This window comes from Diachasma alloeum, unplaced genomic scaffold (assembly GCF_001412515.2).
Source record: "Diachasma alloeum isolate Michigan unplaced genomic scaffold, Dall2.0 Dall_scaffold_00359, whole genome shotgun sequence".
Taxonomy (NCBI): Eukaryota; Metazoa; Arthropoda; class Insecta; order Hymenoptera; family Braconidae; genus Diachasma; species Diachasma alloeum.
In genome coordinates, this window is record NW_021680498.1 from 736,396 (window position 1) to 758,894 (window position 22,499).

Below are 22,499 nucleotides of genomic sequence, written 5' to 3' on the forward strand. Positions count from 1 at the left end.
TTCAATTGAAAACAGATATCATCTTTAGAGACATTTGTCATGTTTAGAGGCTCTAGCACGTCATTTCTCGACCCGCTCTTTCATTTGAGCCCAAAAAAACATTCATATCTTGCCTGACATCTTTGCTACAAACTCGGGTTTTTAACTCGGGGTTTCAATTGCACGTCCCCTCCAGACAAAAACTGGGAAACACCCAGGGCGACAGTATCCTCGCGCAATCCCTGCAGAGCGGTCTGGCCCTAGAATTCGAGCGCAGTGAATCCACCCGTCGAATTCGCCTGGTCCTGAGCGAGCTCCTGTTCGTCTCCTCCCAGATCCACGAGTACCACAAGAACAATGAATTCCTCATAAAGCAATCAGACCTCTTCGACAATGCCGTCTACATGGAGGAGATAGCCTACGTGATCTGCATAGCCCTGGCGGAGCTCCCAGCTCTCCTCTCCATCCGCGACATAGCCGAGACCCTTCTGCACGTGAAACACGGTCCGGAGATCATCTGCTGGATAGTCGCCAACAGTCCAGACTCCTTCTCCGAAGTGTGCACCCACCTGATCGCGAATGGCGAGCGTCAGGAGGAGTCAGCCCTCGGAAGAATTCGCACCCAAGCCTTGACAATGCTCTGCCGAATGAATCCCAGTCGAGCTCTGGCAGTTCGAGCAAAGTGCGTTGAGCTCTGTCGAATGCCAGCACTGGCCATCACTCTGAGCCTCGAGCGAGAGTGTTTGGAATCCTCACAACTCGACAGTGACACAGTCGCCTTCGTCTCAGGACTTTTACTGGGAAGTGATCAGCAGGTAAGAACGTGGATTGCCATGTTCATTCGAAATGGCCAGAAACGAAAAGGGGAATCCCACACAGCGCTGCAAGCCCTCCGAGACGAGCTGTTGGTACGACTGTGGGCAATTGTCCCTAGATCACCCGATTGCCAATTGGCGGAGTGTCAAGTGGTCCAAGCAAGTGCTCTCCTTCGACTCTACTGCGCACTGAGGGGAATAGGAGGAATTAAATTTCAGGACGACGAAGTCCCAATGATCGTTCAACTCTTGACCTCTCACCCGCCTCCCTCACCTGCTGGCGTCAGATTTGTCTCGCTTGGCCTCTGCATGCTGATAGCTTGTCCCTCACTGATCGGCCATCACAATCTCGAAAAGAAGAGCATTGAGTGGGTGCAGTGGCTGGTGAGGGAGGAGGCTTACTTCGAAAGTGCTAGTGGTGTAACAGCCAGTTTTGGAGAGATGCTGCTGCTGATGGCCATTCACTTTCACAGCAATCAATTGTCAGCTATATGCGATCTTGTTTGTGCTACGTTAGGCATGAAGATACCGATTAGGCCGAATAATTTGACGAGAATGAAGCAGATATTCATGCAGGAGATTTTCACCGAACAAATTGTCACTGCTCATGCTGTCAAGGTGCCTGTCACTGCTAATTTGAATGCCAATATACCGGGCTTTTTGCCTGTTCATTGTATACATCAGCTGCTCAAGTCCAGGGCATTTGCCAAGCATCGAGTGCCCATCAAGACTTGGATTTACAAGCAACTTTGTAACAGCGTTCCACCACTACATCCGGTTCTACCCGCTCTCGTTGAGGTTTATGTTAATTCAATTCTTGTTGTCAATCACAAGAGTTCAGAGCACACCAATAAACCTATCATGGAGGATGAGATTAGAAAGGTCTTTCAGAATAGTGTGTTTGGGGCGAATTTTGATGTTAAGAAGAGTGCACTTAATATCATGGATATGGAGACGGATTATCTGGATGTTGATACCTCTAAGCCATCGCTAACGTCACAGCTATTATTTCTTTATTATCTTCTGCTTTATGAGGATGTCAGACTGTCCAATATGCATAATTTTATATCGCAGGGGAGGAAAGTTAAGAGTTATTCAACGGAATTTTTATCGGAGCTGCCGATTAAGTATTTATTGCAACAGGTTCAGAGGGATCAGGCCAGCTATGCTGGGTTATTTTCACCACTGCTTAGATTACTGGCAACGCACTTTCCACATTTGAGTCTCGTTGACGATTGGCTGGATGATGAGATGATTAATATCGAATCGCCAGCTGCTAATTATGAAAATGTGGTGATTAATGATGTCTCGATTATTGAGGCTTTTGGACATATCAAGAGCTGTCCGTCGAGGACTGGGAGACTGCTGAGGCAGTTGATGTCTATGAAACCGACTGATATTTGGCCACATGCGGAAACTTTTGTACATTATTTCAAGGTCATTCTGGATGAGAAGGTGCCGAGGTATATTCAAGGTGAGTCCAATGGTGGGGTGGGTAATGGGAGTTTATTTGGCGGAGTGCAGCACGCATAAAAAATTTTATTGAAAAACAGGGATTGCCATTTCCGTAAATTATAATTACCGATAATTTATTAAGTAGTCAATTCGTTAATGTCAGTCTTGAATTTTAATTATTGAAGGAATCATCAGTTTAAATACTAAAATTCTAAATTATTTATTGACCAGTAATTTAGATAGGCAGATTGACTAATTGATTGAAATTTAGTAATGTTTATTTATTAGAAAATTTAAAGTTTCATTTTATTGAGTTTTTAATTCATCATCACAAGGAAAAGAAAATATTGTTTTCCTTTCTTATTGAATTTTTATTAATAAAATCGACGAGAAACGAATCGAAATTTCAAAAAAAGTTCAACATATCTTCATATGGAATTTAATCGTACGTGGGAGGAGGGGATTAATTTTATTCTGAAATGTAATAATGTAATCGGACGTCGTGGAAAATTTTTTTGATTGGGCTGTGATTGGCTGCTTTGTTTACGCTGCATAAGTTGTTTATAACTTTTGTTAAATGATTGAATTTATTTTCAGAATTGTACAAACAAGTCTGGCTGAGATTAAACACTGTTCTACCGAGGTGTTTATGGGTAATGTCAACAAACGCACTTTTGATTGAAAATCCAACGGTTCAGAATGTTCGTCTTACGCAAGAGAACATTGTTCTCGACCCTCTCCAAGTGCTCAGATGTGATACCAGAGTATTCAGATGTGCCCCGGTGTTATCAGTCATTCTGCGGTAAGATTTAGATTCATCACAGTTTATCAACACCTGAAACTGTCCAGAGACTTTTGTTTCATTCACTTTGTTCGCTCCAATAAAGTTTTTTAATAATAATTATAAGAAAAATTGATAGAAAAACGTAACACCTCTGAGATATTCTATTAAACTTCAATTGGAATTGTATAATAATTCTATTGAACTTTTATTGAAATTCTTCAAAATGATTCCATTACGTTTTTTTCAAATAATTCTATGAAAGATTACGGGATTTGATTATTTAATTTTTTTATGGATATTTGATAGAATGAAGTCAATATATCTTTATTTTTCTATAGAAATTCTTATGCATAAATTTTCTCATTCTTTCGCTATAGTTTCATTTGTTGCCGTTTGATAATATAATAAAATAAAGAACAGGAGAATATTTGATATTCATTGTAACGTTCAATCAAAATTTATCGAAGAACATTAAACTCATCATGAGTTGTTCAAGTGATGAATTAAATGCGAATAAATTGGGCGATTGAAAGTGATATTATGAGAATTCAATGAATCATTGGAATCAGTTTAAAGTTCATCGTCATAGAAGTTCCATTCGGAAAGAAATTGTTAATTTAATACGAAAATGTATTGGCTATGTTGTAACGAAAGCCCTTTGTCATTTGCATATTCCCATTGAATTCCAATTCTAATTTCAGAATTCTTCAAGCAACACTTGCTGCCTCAACGTCACAGTTATCAAGACACATGCAGGACAGACCTTTGACAGAAAAAGTGGGACAACTGACGAGTGAAGTAGAGAGGGAGGATCTGAGAGCGGCACTGGTTGCGGGTCAAGAGAGTGCAGCGGTTCAAATTCTTTTGGAGGCTTGCTTGGAGACTGATGAGGACCAACGAGTTCCTGGACAGATGTGGTCACTGAGGGAGATTAGGAGTGTGGTTTGCTCCTATCTTCATCAAGTTTTCATCGCTGACCCACCACTGGCAAAACTCGTTCATTTTCAGGTATGAAAACACGTACGAAAACATTTAAGGATGTTTATCCATTTTCCAAAAATATGATTTTTTTCATGCCCAATGAAATTTCGAATGCCCAGGCAAATAAAGCATTTTGTAAAAATATGAAACTGTACAACCTCATGCTTACGTCTACATTCGGTGCATATTGCTTATTCAATTTCTGAATAAATGAAGAAATGAAGAAAAAAAAATGTAGAATAAAAAAAATTGCCGGCCGAATAATTATGACTCATGAATAAAAATGAATCCGATCAGCAAAATTTTCAGTCACTCTTGAATCTTTAAATTTTTCATTTTTTTTTATCCTCAAAAATTTTTTTTATCCTCAAAATTTTTTGAGGATAAAAAAAATTATCTGTTGAATAATTATGACTCATGAAGAAAAATGAATCCGATCAACAAAATTTTCATTCACTCTTGAATCTTTAAAATTTGCATATTCTTTTTTCGAACGAAGCAGCGGAGTGTCGGCACCTTTGATGTTTACTCCCACTCTATCATCCAAAAGTATACTGTGGAAGTACTTTAATAAACAAACAATGGATTTTTCCAGGGCTATCCCCGTGAACTCCTCCCAATAACAGTATCCGGCATCCCCTCGATGCACATCTGTTTGGACTGGATCCCAGAGTTGCTATCTCAGCCCGAGCCAGAGAAGCAAGTGTTTGCAGTTGATCTTGCGTCCCACCTGGCAGTGCAGTATGCATTGCCAAAGGCTCTCAGTGTCTCCCGACTGGCGATAAACACATTGATAACCCTCCTTGGGGTCCTCCCAGCTAAGGATCGTGTCGTTCTCTTCATGCCTGTGCTCTCAGCCCTCACGAGAATTTGCCTGGCATTTCCTCCTCTCGCTGAAGACACAACTGGACTTCTCCTGCAATTGGGAAGGGTCAGCTCTGCTCAAGCTGCTCTGGGGGATAAATCGGCGGAAATTCTCTGCCAGGAAGTCAACTCGACGTTCTCCTCACTGATACAGAAAGCCATTCTACAATCCAGAGTTTATTGAAGGCTGAAATTAATTTTTGTAAAACTGTGAGAAAATTGTTGTGCAGTTTTTGTATATATTAGTCATCAATTCTTTATTACAATTGTAAATAACTTCACGAAATGAATGATGTACATACACGAATTTTCTTTTTTCAGTCACTGGTTTCAAGAATAGATGGTCTTAACATGGCCTGTTTTTCATTGCAATATTGTGAGTGAGTTTTCTCACCTGTACTACCATCAAGTACATTTGCCAGGGGGTTGGCAATTTTTTGAGGGATTGAGGGAGTCCTTAGAAACATTCTCCAGTAGAAGTTGTTTGGTTTTTTTGCATATTTCGTGTTCAAAAATTTTTTTTTCGTGTCAAAATCGCAAAAAAATAGCTTTTCACCCTAGTATTACCCTCAAGTAAGTTTCCCAGGGGGATGGGAATTTTTTAAGGGATTGAGGGAGTCCTTAGGAACATTCTCCAGTAGAAGTTGTTTGGTTTTTTTGCATATTTCGTGTTCAAAAATTTTTTTTTCGTGTCAAAATCGCAAAAAAATAGCTTTTCACCCTAGTATTACCCTCAAGTAAGTTTCCCAGGGGGATGGGAATTTTTTAAGGGATTGAGGGAGTCCTTAGGAACATTCTCCAGTAGAAGTTGTTTGGTTTTTTTGCATATTTCGTGTTCAAAAATTTTTTTTTCGTGTCAAAATCGCAAAAAAATAGCTTTTCACCCTAGTATTACCCTCAAGTAAGTTTCCCAGGGGGATGGGAATTTTTTAAGGGATTGAGGGAGTCCTTAGGAACATTCTCCAGTAGAAGTTGTTTGGTTTTTTTGCATATTTCGTGTTCAAAAATTTTTTTTTCGTGTCAAAATCGCAAAAAAATAGCTTTTCACCCTAGTATTACCCTCAAGTAAGTTTCCCAGGGGGATGGGAATTTTTTAAGGGATTGAGGGAGTCCTTAGGAACATTCTCCAGTAGAAGTTGTTTGGTTTTTTTGCATATTTCGTGTTCAAAAATTTTTTTTTCGTGTCAAAATCGCAAAAAAATAGCTTTTCACCCTAGTATTACCCTCAAGTAAGTTTCCCAGGGGGATGGGAATTTTTTAAGGGATTGAGGGAGTCCTTAGGAACATTCTCCAGTAGAAGTTGTTTGGTTTTTTTGCATATTTCGTGTTCAAAAATTTTTTTTTCGTGTCAAAATCGCAAAAAAATAACTTTTCACCCTAGTATTACCCTCAAATACGTTTCCCAGGGGGTTGGTATTCTTTTAAGGGATTCAGGGAGTCCTTAGAAACATTCTCCAATAGAAATGGTTTGTTTTTTTGGATAGTTTGTGTTCAAAAAATTTTTTTTCGTCTAAAAATCGCAAAAAAATAGCTTTTCACCCTAGTATTACCCTCAAGTAAGTTTCCCAGGGGGGTGGGAATTTTTTGAGGGATTGAGGGAGTCCTTAGGAACATTCTCCAGTAGGAGTTGTTTCGTTTTTTTGGATATTTCATCTTCAAACAAATTTTTTTTCACCTGGATCAAGGGTCAGATCTCGGATTTTTCCAGGGGGAAAGTCGACTTTCGGCAAAATCGAATTTAATTCAAATCAATCGAATTCTTTTTTTTGTCAAGTGAATGTTGATTCTCAATTAGTACTCCGTTAGTTTTTAAAAATTACTAATCAATTGAGTAATCCTTAAACACTGAAAAATGCATTTCATTCATCTGCTGACGAATTACAAGTGATTTATCATCGTCATTTGTTTATTAATAATAGTTTCCGGCTGACAACCTATTGATCTAGTTTGATTCAGTTTGTAATTCCGCTTAAAATGAGAATAATCCCGCCGTCTCTCAACGTCCCGCTGCACTAGAAAGTTCGATTGGTAAGGCTATTTCAGAGGACATCTGCAATATCGAGCCCTGTTTGACCACATAACATCAGAATCTGGGGAGCGATTTTGCTCGTTTTATGTCGACATAAAATCATAAATTTCAAGCAATCCTAGTTTAGTATTCCGAATTCAGGACTGTCATTGGTTGAAATTTACGATTTTATGTCGACGTAAAACGAGCAAAATCGCTTCCCTGCCCGTCCGAGAATGTGACCACAAATTTTCGCGCCCATCCGTTCCAGTCGTTCCACCGCCTCCGGTACTGACGCCACTTTCCCTAGAACGCCTCCAAAACGGACTGAGTCCATCTTGAAATTGTAGAAACGAACTCCCCCTCCCCCCGTGAGTGAAGTGTATTGCGGGAGAAATGAAGACGTTAATTATCGCGGTTTTAGTTATGTGAATTGAATGCCGAGTTTGAGAGGTAAATTGGCGTCTGTTGGAGGAGATTTACAAATTTGTGGGGACATGTTTGCCGCTAGAATTCCAGGGAAAATTGAGGACCCGCCAGAGAGGTTAGAATTGACATTTAAACTTTTCAATTGCTTATTTTTATTTTTGTGAATGAAGAAGTGGGAAACTTTGATGGAAAGAAAATTTCATGTTTTCACTGGTTTTTGATCGCCAGGTAATTTTCAAAGCTGGGAAAAATCACATGAGATATCCTCCAAAATAATTATCCAAAGTTCATTATTTTGGTTGACAAAATATTCTTGAATTCCTGTTTCTGAAACTGAAAGGAAATGGATATTTATTAGTTCATGTGCTCATTCCTTTCTCCTGTTTCCCAATTATTTATAAAATACTGTTGTGATGGAAAAATTGCTGGCTTGCTCTGCATGGACATGTTTGTGACTAGAAGTCCAGCAAAAATAGAGAACACCCCAGAGAGATTGGCATTGACATTTAGTCTTTTCAATTTTTTTTTTTTTTTGAGAATGAAGAAGTGGGAAACTTTGATGGAAAGAAAATTTCATGTTTTCACTGGTTTTTGATCGCCAGGTAATTTTCAAAGCTGGGAAAAATCACATGAGATATCCTCCAAAATAATTATCCAAAGTTCATTATTTTGGTTGACAAAATATTCTTGAATTCCTGTTTCTGAAACTGAAAGGAAATGGATATTTATTAGTTCATGTGCTCATTCCTTTCTCCTGTTTCCCAATTATTTATAAAATACTGTTGTGATGGAAAAATTGCTGGCTTGCTCTGCATGGACATGTTTGTGACTAGAAGCCCAGCAAAAATAGAGAACACCCCAGAGAGATTGGCATTGACATTTAGTCTTTTCAATTCTTTTTTTTAGAATGAAGAAGTGTGAAACTTTGATGGAAAGAAAATTTCATGTTTTCACTGGTTTTTGATCGCCAAGTAATTTTCAAAGCTGGGAACAATCCCATGAGATATCCTCCAAAATAATTATCCAAAGTTCATTATTTTGGTTGACAAAATATTCTTGAATTCCTGTTTCTGAAACTGAAAGGAAATGGATATTTACTAGTTCATGTGCTCATTTCTTTCTCCTGTTTCCCAATTATTTATAAAATACTCTTGTGATGGAAAAATTGCTGGCTTGCTCTGCATGGACATGTTTGTAACTAGAAGTCCAGCAAAAATAGAGAACACCCTTGAGAGATTGGGATTGATTTAGTCTTTTTAAAAAAAAATTTAAGAAACTGAAGTAAAAAATTTTCATTTTTCTCCATAAAATCACTTTTTCGAATTCCACCCTTTACGCTTGCATATTCCACGGTTCACAGCGACATCGCCAATGGATCCACCAAACTCGAAGAAACAGCCATGGCTTGCGATTCTCTAATGCGTGAGGATTCCTTCGATTATGGTCCCGATGAAGCCGTCGAAAAGCGAGATTCAATTATATCAATTGTATGTACCCCTCCCAATTAACTCCCCACCATAATCTATTACGGAAGTCGTGACAAATGTGGAGAAAGAAAACTCTAGTTTTTGAATTTGTTGGCTAAAAACATGGTTACATACATTATTTATTCGTATACATTTGAAGTCTATCTTAGTTATCCAACTATTCCCTTTTTTTCGCTTAAATGCTCCTTCATATTTTCAATTCACTTTTCTTGGGGAATTCGGTTAGTCACTACGTTATGGTCCTGGGGTCAATGGATAATAATATGCAGTTAATGTGCACTGGGAAGGCAGCACATTTAGCAATTCTTTCCATTAAAGTAGCTCTACCCTTACGGCAAATTCGAAGATTATTGAAAACTGCAAAAAAATTGCAGAAAAATCAATTAGATTCGGAATTCTAATTTTTTCTCAATTTAATTATCGTTTTGGTTATTCAAAGAAGAAATGTTTAAAAATCAGGATTTAACCCAGTGTCTTATGTGAAAATCAACATTTCCCTTGTAATCAAAGATTAAAATCAATAATTTTTTTGACACCTCATAGAAAATAATCCACCGTTTTGCAAGCAAGTTTTATTATTTATTTATAAAAGGGAAATGTTTGAAAATATATAAATATTTTACGAAATTTAATTTAGATAATACTGACTGGGTATGAATTTTTTCAAATTTTTTCCATGCAATTTAGTTGAGAAATTTAAAAACTGAAAATATCCAAAAGTACAGCGTAGCCCGGCCGAAGGATAAGCTACTTTAATTTTGGTCAGTGTTTGGAGTGAATTTGACACTCGAATAAAGCATGATTCACGTCTTCGTGACCACTGACATTGGGATCCCTTGACAATCTTGACTCACTCTAATCAATTTTGATCGGGGAAACCAGTAGAACGTAAACTGGCATTTGTCATTAAAACCCCTCTACTGCTGCTTACTCTTTTCTCCACATTTCCCACGACCCTACATCCTTGATACAAACTCTGGAGACGAATAACAATTTCGTCCATCATCTATTTCATATTCACTCCAGCACTCGACAGACTCGTCCTTCACCTCCCCGCAGAAGGCCAGAAAAAATAATTCAGGACAGTCCGAGCCAATCTACATAGACGACTCCCTGGAGGATCGTCCCCTGGAGGGCTCCTCAAAAATCGACAGTGAAAAGGAGAACTGCACCCCTCCAATGGAGCCCTCAAAGCCTAAACCAAATGATGTCTCGATCTCCGACGAGACCCAGACCCCTCAAGACTCTAATAAATTCACTCCAAAGAAGCCCTCCCTAAAGCTCAAGTCCCTCTCCCTAAAGTTAAACTCCGCCAAGAAAGACGTGAAGACAGAATATCCCATTATTAGACCGCAACCAAGGCAAGTGCGACCCAGATTCCTCGAGGACTCCTCAGACGAAGAGGACATCCCAACTTCAAAGAAGTCCCCACCCAAGAAGAGCCCCACCGACTCCCCCAGGCAGTTAACCCCCAAGAAGCCCCAGCCTCGACCCCACGAGTCATCACCAAGGAGTCCCCGTTGGAAAGGTCCAGACCCCAAGGTGAACCTGACGCCCCTGGGACTGGACCAGAAGCTGACCCCCTGGATCGCCTCCGTAAAGAAGAACCCAGCCATGACATCCACCCCCACCGAGGCTTCCCACCTCCAGGACCAGAAGACCAGTCTCCAAGGCCTCGAAATCGAGATCCTGGACAAGTTCTACACAGCCATGGAGAAGATCCCCACGCAGGTGCTGGAGAAATTTCCTCAGTTCGACGCAAAAGTCTTCAGCGAACTGAGAATCCTCCGACAGCACGTGAAAGCGAAGTCTCGTCGTGTCAGCAAGCAGCTGGAGTCAGTCGACCTGAATACAAAGGGCAAGACACCATTGAACGACAGCAGTCAGGATATCGAGGCTTCCCCGATGAAGCCTAAAGCCCAAAAACCAGTATTGGAAGACGATTTCCCCACCGAGGATGAGCTCGAGCCATCCCCCATAAAGCGACCACTAGCCTTATCCAGATTCGAGAACCCAAAGTTGAGTGATACCAAGACGATGAGGAGGAACACAGCAGTTGTTGCTCAGAGCTCAGTCGACGACTACCCGAGTGACGATGACATGTCCTCGTACTTTCCTTCGACATCATCAGAGAATCGTGAGGCCTGCAAGCTGAAGGACACGAGGGTCAACGGTTTCGTGGTGAAAGCAGAGAGCAAGAGGGCATCTCCATTGACCCCAGTGTCTCCAAGATTCGAGCCAGAGAGCGACGGGACCCTGACCCCAGAGGGCACCTCCAGAAGGCCAGGGCTTGATTCCCCATCACCATCACCAGCGCCAGTGAAGAAGAGCGGCTTCCAGGTGAAGCGACCAGTGAAAGCCCAGATGGCGCCCCAGACGAAGCAGCAACTGGAGGCCCTCTGGGAGAAGCGTCAGCCCTTGAAGACCCCCGAGTCCCCCCAGACGGCTCCCAGCCCGAGGAAACCGGAGAGGAAGTTCTCCACTCCAGCCCCCAGAGAGGAGACTCCAGTCAAAAAACCAACAATCGACATCGACGAGGAGATTCGCGCCTACGAGATGATGAAGCACATGTCTGTGGATCTTGCTGACGTCAGCACCAGCTTTCAGTACCCAGGGGATTCCCCAGAGCTGCCCGAAGTCAAGTCTAAGCCAGAGCGATTGAACTCCGAGCAAGTGGAGAGGTTTCCCTCCGTGGCGTTTGCCTACGAGGACAAGAACCCTCCGAAGAGCTCTCAAATCTCCACCGCCTCGTCTTCAAGGTCCGATACAAGCAAGAGATCTGCAAAAGATATCTTCGAAATGGGGGATTTTATGGGGCAGGTCCATAACGACGGAGTGACGGGGGACTTCGACGGCCTCGCCTACTCCCACTCCCCGGAAATGCTCAAGATATTCAGAAAGACCTTTGGACTCTTCGACTTCAGGCCGAATCAGCTGCAAGCCATAAACGCCGCCATGTTGAATCACGATTGCTTCATCCTCATGCCGACAGGTGGCGGCAAGTCTCTCTGTTACCAACTGCCGGCACTTCTCACAAGGGGAATCACAATAGTGATTTCCCCCCTGAAGAGTCTGATAAACGATCAGGTGCAGAAACTCGTGTCGCTGGACGTGCCAGCCGCCCACATGCTAGGGGGCGCCTCTGAGAAACACATGAACGGGGTTTACAGGGAGCTAGCTCTGGAAAATCCCAGTCTCAAGTTGCTTTACGTAACGCCGGAGAAAATCGCTGCCTCCGAGAAATTCATGTCAATTCTCACTCGTCTCTATCAATTGAAGCTGCTCTCTAGATTCGTCATTGACGAGGCGCACTGTGTGAGCCAGTGGGGCCACGACTTCCGTCCCGATTACAAAAAGCTCAAGGTCCTGAGAAACAAGTACCCCCAGGTGCCGGTGATGGCGCTGACCGCGACGGCGACACCTCGCGTCAGAACTGACATTCTCCATCAACTGGGAATGACCAATCCCAAGTGGTTTCTCTCAAGCTTCAACCGACCTAACCTGAAGTACACGATTGCCGAGAAAAAGGGAAAAGAGGGAATCCCAAAGATCATAGCGCTGATTAAGGAGAAGTACAAGAACGAGTGCGGCATTGTGTACTGTCTGTCTAAGAAAGAGTGCGATGATTACGCTGACCAGATGAGAATGAACGGAATCAAAGCGATGAGCTATCACGCGGGTCTGGGGGATAACAAGAGGTCGGAGGTGCAGGGGAGGTGGATTGCCGAGGAGATCAAGGTCGTTTGCGCCACTATAGCCTTCGGCATGGGGATCGACAAGCCGAATGTTCGTTTTGTCATTCATGCTGTCATACCAAAGTCCATAGAAGGGTATTATCAGGAGAGTGGACGAGCTGGTCGTGACCTCGAGAGCTCGGACTGCATCCTCTTCTATAGCTACGCAGACGTCCACAGACTCCGGAAGATGATGCAGCTGGATCGGCCACCGGCGGACGTCTACGAGACCCACATGGAGAATCTTTACAAGATGGTGGCGTTCTGCGAGAACAAGACGGACTGTCGGAGATCGCTGCAGTTGAATTACTTCGGGGAGAAGTTCGATCGGTCCAAGTGTGGGGCTGTCAGGGGGGCCATCTGCGACAACTGCAGGAACACCGACACCTTTACAGAAATCGACGTCACTGAGGACGTGAAGGCCATCATCACGGCTGTCCGAGACATCTCGAAGACCCGGGGGAACATCACAGCTATTCAACTGGGGGATGTGTTCAAGGGGGCTGATCTCAAGAAGATCAGGGACTCGGGGACTAACAAACTTGCGCTCTACGGGAGGGGGAAGTCCTGGAACAAGAGCGATGTTGAGAGGTTGATTCATAAATTGGTGGTTGATGGGCTTTTGGAGGAGGAGATGGTCATCAAGAACGATATGACGGCGGCTTATCTCAGACTTACGAAGCACTCGGGGGAGTTCATGAGGTCGAACGACAAGATCATGTTCCCCATGAGGCAGTCGACTAAAGCTCAGTTGACGGTTACTGTGAGTAGCTCTACGAAACCGGGGAATACGGATATGAAGAATCTGCAGGACGAGTGTTTTGCCGCCCTCATGAGGGATATCAAGGGGTATGCGGGGGCCATAGAGGTGTCGGCTACCTCGGTGATGAACCCCATTGCCGTCAGGGCCATGAGCCAACAGATGCCGACAACCAAGGAAGCTATGCTGCAGATCCCTCACGTGACGGAGTCCAATTTCGAGAAGATTGGGAAAGCGTTGCTGCATATTCTGAAGGATTTTGCGGAGAAGAAGGCGGTGCTGGAGGCTATCGAAGCTGCGCAGGAGGAGGAGGTCAATGACGAGAGCGATTTTGAGGACGGCTGGTCAGCGGCGACTAGCTCGACTGCTGGGTCCGGTGGAGGTAGGAAAAGAAAGAGTTTTGGGGCCAAGGGGAATGCTGCTAAAAGGTACAAACGTAATACTTCTGGTTCAGGCAGGGGGCGGTACTCGGGGAAGAGAGGGGGGAGGGCGGCCAGGGGAAAGGCGCAGCCGAAGGGACCGGGACTCGTTGATTTCACGCAGAATAAACAGTACCTCGCGGATCCATTGCGGTATGGGTCGATTTGAATTCTGGATCGTCGGAGCTCACAATTCTTTTTTCGTTCGTTATTTGTTTGGGAGAGTCAGTTGAATAAAGATAATTTTGCAAGTTTGGCGAAGACCAAGAGTTGATGTGTACAATAGTAGATGGGGATTGTTCGATTATATTTTAAGACTCAATGTTTTATATTTTTCTACTTAATGAATAAAGATATGTCATAGTGAGAGGATCAGTGGTATTTGTTGACTCTGGTTTATTTAGTTGTCGTCTTATGAGATAGTGGGGCTCGAGGTGTGATGTGTAAGATGAAAGCGATTTTGGGGTGTCTGTCGATTTGAATTCAGGATCGTCGGAGCTCTCAATTTTTTTTCGTTCGTTATTTGTTTGGAAGAGTCAGTTGAATAAAGATAATTTTGCAAGTTTGGCGAAGACCAAGAGTTGATGTGTACAATAGTAGATGGGGATTGTTCGATTATATTTTAAGACTCAATGTTTTATATTTTTCTACTTAATGAATAAAGATATGTCATAGTGAGAGGATCAGTGGTATTTGTTGACTCTGGTTTATTTAGTTGTCGTCTTATGAGATAGTGGGGCTCGAGGTGTGATGTGTAAGATGAAAGCGATTTTGGGGTGTCTGTCGCTTTGAATTCAGGATCGTCGGAGCTCTCATTTTTTTTCGTTCGTTATTTGTTTGGAAGAGTCGGTTGAATACAGATAATTTTGGAAGTTTAGCGAAGACCAAGAGTTGATGTGTACAATAGTAGATGGGGATTGTTCGATTATATTTTAAGACTCAATGTTGTATATTTTTCTACCTAATGAATAAAGATACATTCTAGTGAAAGAATAAATACTATGTGTTGACTGGGGTATTTAGTAGAGATCGGGCTGGACTATTCGCGATTGTCTGTCGTCGTTTTTCACGTGCTTCTTCAGGAGGTCCATCACTTCGTTGTTGAATTCTTCGGGGGTTGGTTTGACACCCACCGCCCAGTAGAAGATGTCCCAGTCGTTGGAGGGGATGTTAATTAGACGATCGTATAGGCTGAGCTTGTGATCGTCGAATTCATTCAGGTACTTTTTGGCGAAGGTACTCAGGAGAAGACCGTTCTCCAGCATTCCACGTTTACGGGATTGATAGATTAATCTGGAAAAAATATTATTCTCGTGATGAGAGTGGCCATAGAGGTAAGATAATCATGATTAAATTTTTTCAGGTGTGACGTTTGGCCGTTTTATTAGTTCTTGACATTTTGGCAGAAGTCTTTATTTGAAGTAAAATATTCTCAATATTTCTTATTAATATTTAACTGTAGGAAATTTTGAATTTGATTTCAAACAAATGGAGAGGGTATTCTATCACATTACCAAAACTTTTTAGTAAAACAACTGAAAAAAAACGAAAATATAAAAAAAAATATATGTCCTATCTTATTAAAAAATACCTAGCGCGTTTCAAATCAACATTTTCGGCTTCACGCTCCACGTAAGGAGGGATACCCGGCTCATGACCCTCCGGATGATGCAGATCATCAAATCCAGCTGAAGTCACATTTCCAGTTGTTATTGCTCTCAGAAAGCTGCTGGGCTTAACCTGAAAAAAATTATTAGACACGTTCTACTTCCACGAATGAATAGAGAAAAAGCTTTGAAATAATTCACTCACCAAATTTGTGCAAGACCTCACGATGGGATTCATTATGAAATGTGACGCATACGACTGCAATACTGATTTTTATTTGGGTGTCTCGTCAGCTGATGTTTGGCCCGGTGACAGTTTTTTCCGCCGAGATTTTGCTTTTAAACTCGTCGTTGGTAATCAAGGAGCAATGATAGACATGTTATCGTTGACACATGTCGATAAAAGGAATTCCTGGCTGACGAAGACGGATCGGTAAGGAAGTTTTGGCGGGAAAATTTGTGATCACGCAATTTTCAAAAATGATATCTTATAAATGGATAGAATTGAGCTGTCATTCTGTTTTAATGTGTTGAGACATCAAGAGGTTTGTACTGCAGCAGGATTATCAGATACGTCACAACCATCCCAAATATCTTTAAGAGGAAAATATTCGATATGAAATTCTTATTCGTTCTCAAATCTGAGCATATTCCGGTGGGTCGACTAACGACCGACAACTGATGGACAGTCAAACGACCGGTGATCGACAATTGATCGACCAAGTATCGACCACTGATTGACCTCTAATAACTATCGACCGATTTCCGACCAGTTGATGACCGACCAGCGATCGACGACTGATTGAAGACCAAACAACCAGCGATCACCAATGAATCGACCATCGATCGACAAGTGATGGCCTCAAACAACCATCGACCGACTTACGACCAATTATCAATCGATCAACGATTGATTGACAGTCAACCGACCAGTTATCAACAATGAATCGACCATCCATCGACTGACTTACGACAAATTACCGATCGACGACTGATTGACGGGCAAACGACCAGTGATCAACAATGAATCGACCAGTGATGGCCTCCAACAACCATCGACCGACTTACAACCGATTATCAATCGATCAACTATTGATTGACGGTCAAGCGACCAGTGATCAACAATGATCCCACAATCGACAACAATCGACCAATGATTGACCACTCATTGATCATCGATCTTGATAAACTGCCGACAATAAATCGATCAACGATCAACTTGCGACCAACCAATAACAATAGATCATCCCCCTAGGAACGACCACACTAATCAACTATTCTTACTGAATAAAGTAAAGTACAATCCAGCGGAAAAAATCCGTAAGCACTGAACACAACTTTTCTGTGTAGCAACTCAACAGCAAAATCGTTCAACTGAAAAACCAAAATAACAATCAAGAAATCATCGATAAACAATCTCCGCATAATTACCTCATAAATGATGTCCTTATTCAATCCCCTAGTTCCCCGAAAATCATAAATAAGACCAGCTGTTCTCTCCATCTGCAAGAAAAATCATCAAAATCATCGAGGAAAGCATAAAGAATTAATACGGATAATCACCTCGGCATTGAATCTCTTGACAGTCTCACTCAAAAGGACAATCGGATACATGATCAACAGAATCCATAGAATACCAGTCATTGACGCCACGTTCAAAAACAATCTCTGTTGAATCATGAAATTAGTTATGAGGAAGTAGACTGCGCTAACGCACCCACAACAAGCGTAGAAAATGATGGACAAACTTGGTAGCCCATGAATGTCGGCAATCTGACAAGAAATTTTGCAGACGACAGCGCGCGCTTGTCTCACAGCGGCCAAATTCCGCACGATTAACCGGGGATTCCCAATGTTTTCTGGGAAGAATGAGTCCTCTGGGAACACTATGAGACACTTGTCCATTTGACAGATCGCTTCATTCATGGATTTCATCATTCCCTTAAGAATTTTGATGATCAAACTGTATTTAACGATGAAACTGGCGGAAATTATCGCACAGGGGAGAGACGATAAAATTACGAGAGATTGATATAGGAAAAAACTAGCGATCACCAACCCGATGGAAAACAGTGAGAAGATGAAGACTATCACAGAGTACTCGCAATTTGTTAATTCACTTTTGCACTTTTGCGACGATTTGACCTGAAATTTCTGGTGAAATTCCCCCAGCTGATTACCAATGTCCACAATATTCTGTTGATAGTTGCAGCAGATCAGAATAGTAGTTACTGCGATTGTGTTGCCGATTATGATAAGGGTGATGTCGATGCACTTCACAACGGGACCGTAATTGGGATGCTCGAATTGAAGTATTTCTGGGACGAACGTGATCACTGTTATGATTATTAGTATGACTAATGCAATGTTATAGACACATCCTCTTTTTGAAAATGAGAATTTGATGGGCGATGCGGATTCCTTCGCGGGAGGGGCTTCGATGGTGACGGTGTAAGGCGCAAGGCCCATTAATAGTAAAACTTTTTGAGTCACTCGGAAGGTGAGGAGATTTATTTTGAAACTTGCTGAGCTCATGTTGATGGGGTTTGCGCTGCGATGTACATTGACGGAGTTTATACTTTGGATGATGTAAATGGGGTGTGGCTAATTAAATGCTCAATTTAAGTAATGATATTTTATTGATTTCCACTTGGAGATAGGCTTTGTGATAACAACGGTAGTAATTACGTAGGGATTGGACGATAATGTATTCAGAAAAATAAGGCGGTTCAAATAAAATTTTTTGAGAACTTTTTTCGTGAGTTTTAACGCGATTTTGGGTAGAAATTAATAAATTCGTATACTTGCAGGTAAATTAATGGGGATATCAGGTAATAATTGTTTGTAATTATGATCATTGTAAAAACAATGGGACGGATGATAATCATATGCCGCAATTTATCAGCTGTTAAATTTTCATATTGCAATAAATGATCTGCCCATGTTCTAATTTCTGTGCTCACTGGATAAGATTTTAATCATAATTACAATTCAATTCCTTCTAGAACACACTTTAGAGTGTGAATTTCTGGAATTCAATGTTTGTTGATACTCTGGTAAAAGTGCGTGCCCACACTGTTATCAATTTTTAGTTAGTTCACACGGTAATTCAATTAATCTGTTGTTCATCTCATCAATATAATTCCGTGCTTAGAATATTGTCATCTCGTGTTTTCAGCACCAAATTAAAAATTAAAACTTCATTTGGAATATTGAGTCACAGCTTCTTTTTATTCATATCAGAAGTTTTGTATTTGGATATTAATATTATTTGTTCAAAGTGAAAAAATCGATCATCATTTTCACTATATTGCGTTCAGATTCTCCTATCCTTAACGTAAAAAATGTGAGATAATCTCATAATTCTAGCTATTAATTCTAATCGACTTTGTTCAAAGAAAACCTTAGTAAACGCAATATTACGAAAGTAGAATTATTCTATTTTCCTCTGACCCAAATGATTTGGACAATTATGATTCGTTTATTCATGTTTCATAGAATGGTATTCAATTCTGTTTTCTTTATTAAGAAAATGATTGAATTTTCTTTAAAAAAAATACTGTCCATCTGATGGGATCAATGAACACAATTTCTGTCTTACTTATACCTCATTTATTTAAATTGTTTACATTTCTTTGTTTGGTAAAAAACGTCTCAACATTTGACGTGTATGCGCAAAATTTATACATAATACATTTTTTCATCTTGTTTATTAAAGTTTAAAAAATTCTACGAAGATGGCACAACACGCTCTCTTGCACTTTAATGGAATGTAGATTTTGCGCATGTCAAAATTATTTCGAATGGTGCAGGCTGTCGCTCATACTCACTCTTGACGTTTTTACAGGAAATTCACTCTTCACAATCCATTACTCGTTCTGAGGGGTTTTCTTATTCACGAATTACAATTATTTGCTTCTTGAGTGAATGTTTTCATTTTACATTTCATGCTCATGCATTCTTTAATCATTCTTTTTCATCTTCGATTCGTGATTAAAATTTGAAAAGTAATATTTCGAAATGAAATTCACACATTAAACAATGATAAATAGATTTTTAAAATAATTTCAGTTTGATTGAGTAACAAATGCAGAATACTTTCCAGTCTTTCTCAATGATTATTTACAAAAATTGATGTAGAACTTTCAATAATCTCATGTTTATCGATAATTTCACAATTGAAACGATGAGGGAAATAAAAATTGAATTGCTCAACATTTTAAATTTGATGAGAAATATTGGATACGAATTGTGTCATTTTTTCAAATTCTTTCTTAATAAACTATTTACATATTTTTTGTTCATTATTATCACTAGTGTTTCAACATTATTGATTTAAGAATAAAAATCACTTGTACTCTGATGTTTTAAAGATCGACATCAGATGACATTTCATCACTGTTCTATTTTTCATTATAATAATTTACATTGTAATTAATCCTAATATATGTGTATTTTCTCTTTAAATTCATACATTTGAATGAATTGAGAAATCATAATTCTGCAATTACACTTGTTTCCGGTATTATCGTGAAGAATAATCGACGATATGATATTGAATTGCAGCACCACGACTTCAAAAATAAAGCCCTACCACTGGGATAAAATAAATCATGAGGAATGTGAATTGAAATTATGGGAATTATTTATCACTTATGTACAATAAACTTGTAGCAACTGATTAGCCTCAAGGATGACTGCGAGAGGCAGATAATAATATGTTTCAACAGACAAATGATTAAATCATCTAAATAAAATGCTCAATAATTCATCCTCACGAAAAAATGTACATATAAAAATTGATCTCACGCTCCGCATTATACTCGCAACAAACAAATTCATGAGAATAATACAATTACACAATTCACCGTGAAAATTTCAGAGACAAAGAGACCACTGGACCCCCTAATACCCTCCTCAATTCTCCAACAAAATTGATCTCATCGATCTCAGTTCATATGAAATTCCGGACGAATTGGAATACGACTGAAATAATACCTTATGTTATAGTGCCACCAGTGCAGAACCAAAAACCAATGTGACAAGCGTCCATTCGCGTCGAATGACACCAGTTACGTCACATGATACATGAAAGAAGTTATGAAAACCAAATACCATTGCCAGATCATCTGGTGATGAGAGTAGCAGTGATGGTAATTAAAAGTACTATACAAGAGATTGACAGGGAATTGCAGCCACAGGCTAAAATATCTCTGTGATAAAATGTTGCTGGAGGGTGCTCGTCGCCGGGCTTGCACCATTCTCCCTTAGCCTGAAGTTCCGCCTGGAAATCATAAACAAACATTACATTCTCAGGTCGTCGAGACGATACGTCATCTTAACATCTGATAAATGCACTGAAAGTCTACCTGACAGATATCTCTGCAGGGGGGGCATATTATGGCCCCTTTGTGGAGCCACCCACTCTGAATAATCCTTATCGCAAGTTCCTGACCAGCATGGTAACACGTGTATGTATGATTCGCCACCTGCAACATCAATATTACCAATTCCACGAAAAATACCTCAATTGATTTACGGATGAATGGAAAGCGAGGTACATTATGGATTCAGCTTACGTACCAGTATATGCAGTCTTCCCCCTTCGCACTTATATCGATAACACCCAGACCCCCAATGCTGCCACTGTCTCGCCTGCTTACACGTCCTCTCCTCCCACATGTCGTTCGTATGTTCAAAACACTTCGAGTGGCGGCCGTAATGCTCCAGGGCGAAATTCTTCTCGGGATCTGGGGGACAATCGATTTATCATACGTGATTGATGGACTCGGAAAAAAATGGATATCAATAATGGTGAATGTCGTATCAAAAAAGGACAGACGAATATCTAAAGGGAGGACGTATATTTTATTTCTCATCCTTCTGGGAGTATTTACTGAAGGTTATCAATTTAGTTCGGGGGCTGGTGGACATCTGCGTATTTGTCGCGCAGCAAAAATGTTATGAATGAACACAGAATTTCAGAGGTTTTAAAAATTTTCAAAATGCAGGGATTTAGAAAATTAAAACAAATGAGTTTAAAAAATATAAGATTTTTTTTCGAAAATTCAATTCCATAATTTTGACTCTCATTTCCTGTTATAGTTGACCCTCCTGACCCTTTTCTTTCATATTTTAGATTTTTTTTATTTTTTAAATTTTCAAAATCTTTTAAACTTTTGAAATTCCACCAATTTTTAAATTTTGTAAAAATTTTGAGAGTTCTAAAATTATGGCAATTTTTTTAATTGTGAAAAATTTTAGTTTTTGAAATTTTGAAAATTTTGAAAAATTTCAGAAATTTTAAAATTTCTTTTCAGATTTCTAAAAATTTTCAATTTTTTCAATTTTTGAAATGTGAAATTTCGGATTTTTTTTATTTCCATGATTTTTAATTTCTTTTTAATTTTTGGAAAAATTCTCAAATTTCTAAAATTTCTGAAATGTTTGAAATTTTTGAAATGTTAACAAAAGAGAATAATCAGAATTTCATTATTGAATTTTGTCCCTCACCCCATTCCGTTAAATTTCAAAATTTCAAAAATTTCTGTACAAATTTCAAAATTGCATTTTGCGTCACAGACGAGGTTTATCCCCTCCTGTCACATTCGCCCCACGTCTAATCATCCAGGTGAAATGTTCAGAACTATGCTTTGGGATAATATCGCGTACACAACGACATGTAACATGAGGATAAACATACGGGGATTATTTTCGTCGTAGAGACAGTGCGATCCCCTGACAACAATTTCATCTGCCTTCCATGCAAATTCCTGAATGAAGGGACAGTAATCCGCCAAATTAACAGAGCCACCGTACGATTCCTCCATGCCCGGTGTCACGTGAGGTATTTGGTCGAAATTCTGAAATGCAAATGTTTTGGGGTAATCGTACGTTATTGCTGGTCGTGATTAGTAAGGAGAAATTCCAATTTACCTGATATTTTTTTGGCAGAGGCTGAGGATGATTGACTAAATTGCAAAGGGCCACGGAGCTTCTATCGTCCGTACACACTGTGTGCAGAGGATCGTGTTTCACTTTGTTGCAGAAGGGATAGATCGATTTGCCTCTGTAATTGTATATTGTTACGGTAATTCAAATATTACATGTTTGCATTGGATATTCCTGCTGTACTCACTTCATTGTTTTTTCCGTTCTGATTGAGAGCGGAATGAAA

General features: G+C 40.3%; 5 protein-coding genes across 6 annotated transcripts in view; 2 read left to right on the forward strand and 3 right to left on the reverse strand.

Moving 5' to 3' along the window:
* The window catches only part of LOC107041198 (integrator complex subunit 2), a 7,971-nt gene extending 2,772 nt beyond the window's left edge, over positions 1-5,199 (forward strand). The window contains exons 2-5 of the mRNA XM_015261638.1: positions 176-2,268; positions 2,847-3,051; positions 3,735-4,041; positions 4,610-5,199. Of these exons, the coding sequence (XP_015117124.1) occupies positions 176-2,268; positions 2,847-3,051; positions 3,735-4,041; positions 4,610-5,062 (3,058 nt within the window). The 3' untranslated portion in view covers positions 5,063-5,199. The remainder of the gene's footprint in view (positions 1-175; positions 2,269-2,846; positions 3,052-3,734; positions 4,042-4,609) is intronic.
* Positions 5,200-7,053: 1,854 nt separating this feature from the next.
* On the forward strand, positions 7,054-14,398 carry LOC107041226 (Bloom syndrome protein homolog). The gene is made up of 3 exons (XM_015261670.2): positions 7,054-7,430; positions 8,676-8,802; positions 9,829-14,398. Exons 1-3 carry the CDS (start codon positions 7,324-7,326, stop codon positions 13,882-13,884), a joined length of 4,290 nt encoding a protein of 1,429 aa, XP_015117156.1. The 5' UTR covers positions 7,054-7,323; the 3' UTR covers positions 13,885-14,398.
* On the reverse strand, positions 14,074-15,674 carry LOC107041231 (succinate dehydrogenase assembly factor 2, mitochondrial). Its single transcript, XM_015261677.2, has 3 exons — positions 15,528-15,674; positions 15,307-15,455; positions 14,074-15,008 (listed from the first exon to the last, which is right to left on the reverse strand). Exons 1-3 carry the CDS (start codon positions 15,558-15,560, stop codon positions 14,735-14,737), a joined length of 456 nt encoding a protein of 151 aa, XP_015117163.1. The 5' UTR covers positions 15,561-15,674; the 3' UTR covers positions 14,074-14,734.
* A 170-nt stretch (positions 15,675-15,844) lies between these two features.
* Positions 15,845-17,857, reverse strand: LOC114841363 (gustatory and pheromone receptor 32a-like). The gene is made up of 4 exons (XM_029126316.1): positions 16,886-17,857; positions 16,754-16,825; positions 16,607-16,696; positions 15,845-15,916 (listed from the first exon to the last, which is right to left on the reverse strand). Exons 1-4 carry the CDS (start codon positions 17,855-17,857, stop codon positions 15,845-15,847), a joined length of 1,206 nt encoding a protein of 401 aa, XP_028982149.1.
* Positions 17,858-18,919: 1,062 nt separating this feature from the next.
* Positions 18,920-22,499, reverse strand: part of LOC107041227 (leishmanolysin-like peptidase) — a 131,200-nt gene continuing 127,620 nt past the window's right edge. The window contains exons 10-15 of one of the 2 annotated variants that reach the window (XM_015261671.2): positions 22,461-22,478; positions 22,259-22,391; positions 22,026-22,185; positions 20,906-21,072; positions 20,692-20,811; positions 18,920-20,606 (exon numbers count right to left, since the gene is read on the reverse strand). In XM_015261671.2, coding sequence (XP_015117157.1) covers positions 20,448-20,606; positions 20,692-20,811; positions 20,906-21,072; positions 22,026-22,185; positions 22,259-22,391; positions 22,461-22,478 — 757 coding nt within the window. In that variant the 3' untranslated portion in view covers positions 18,920-20,447. The remainder of the gene's footprint in view (positions 20,607-20,691; positions 20,812-20,905; positions 21,073-22,025; positions 22,186-22,258; positions 22,392-22,460; positions 22,479-22,499) is intronic. The other variant, XM_015261672.2, reaches the window with a different exon arrangement.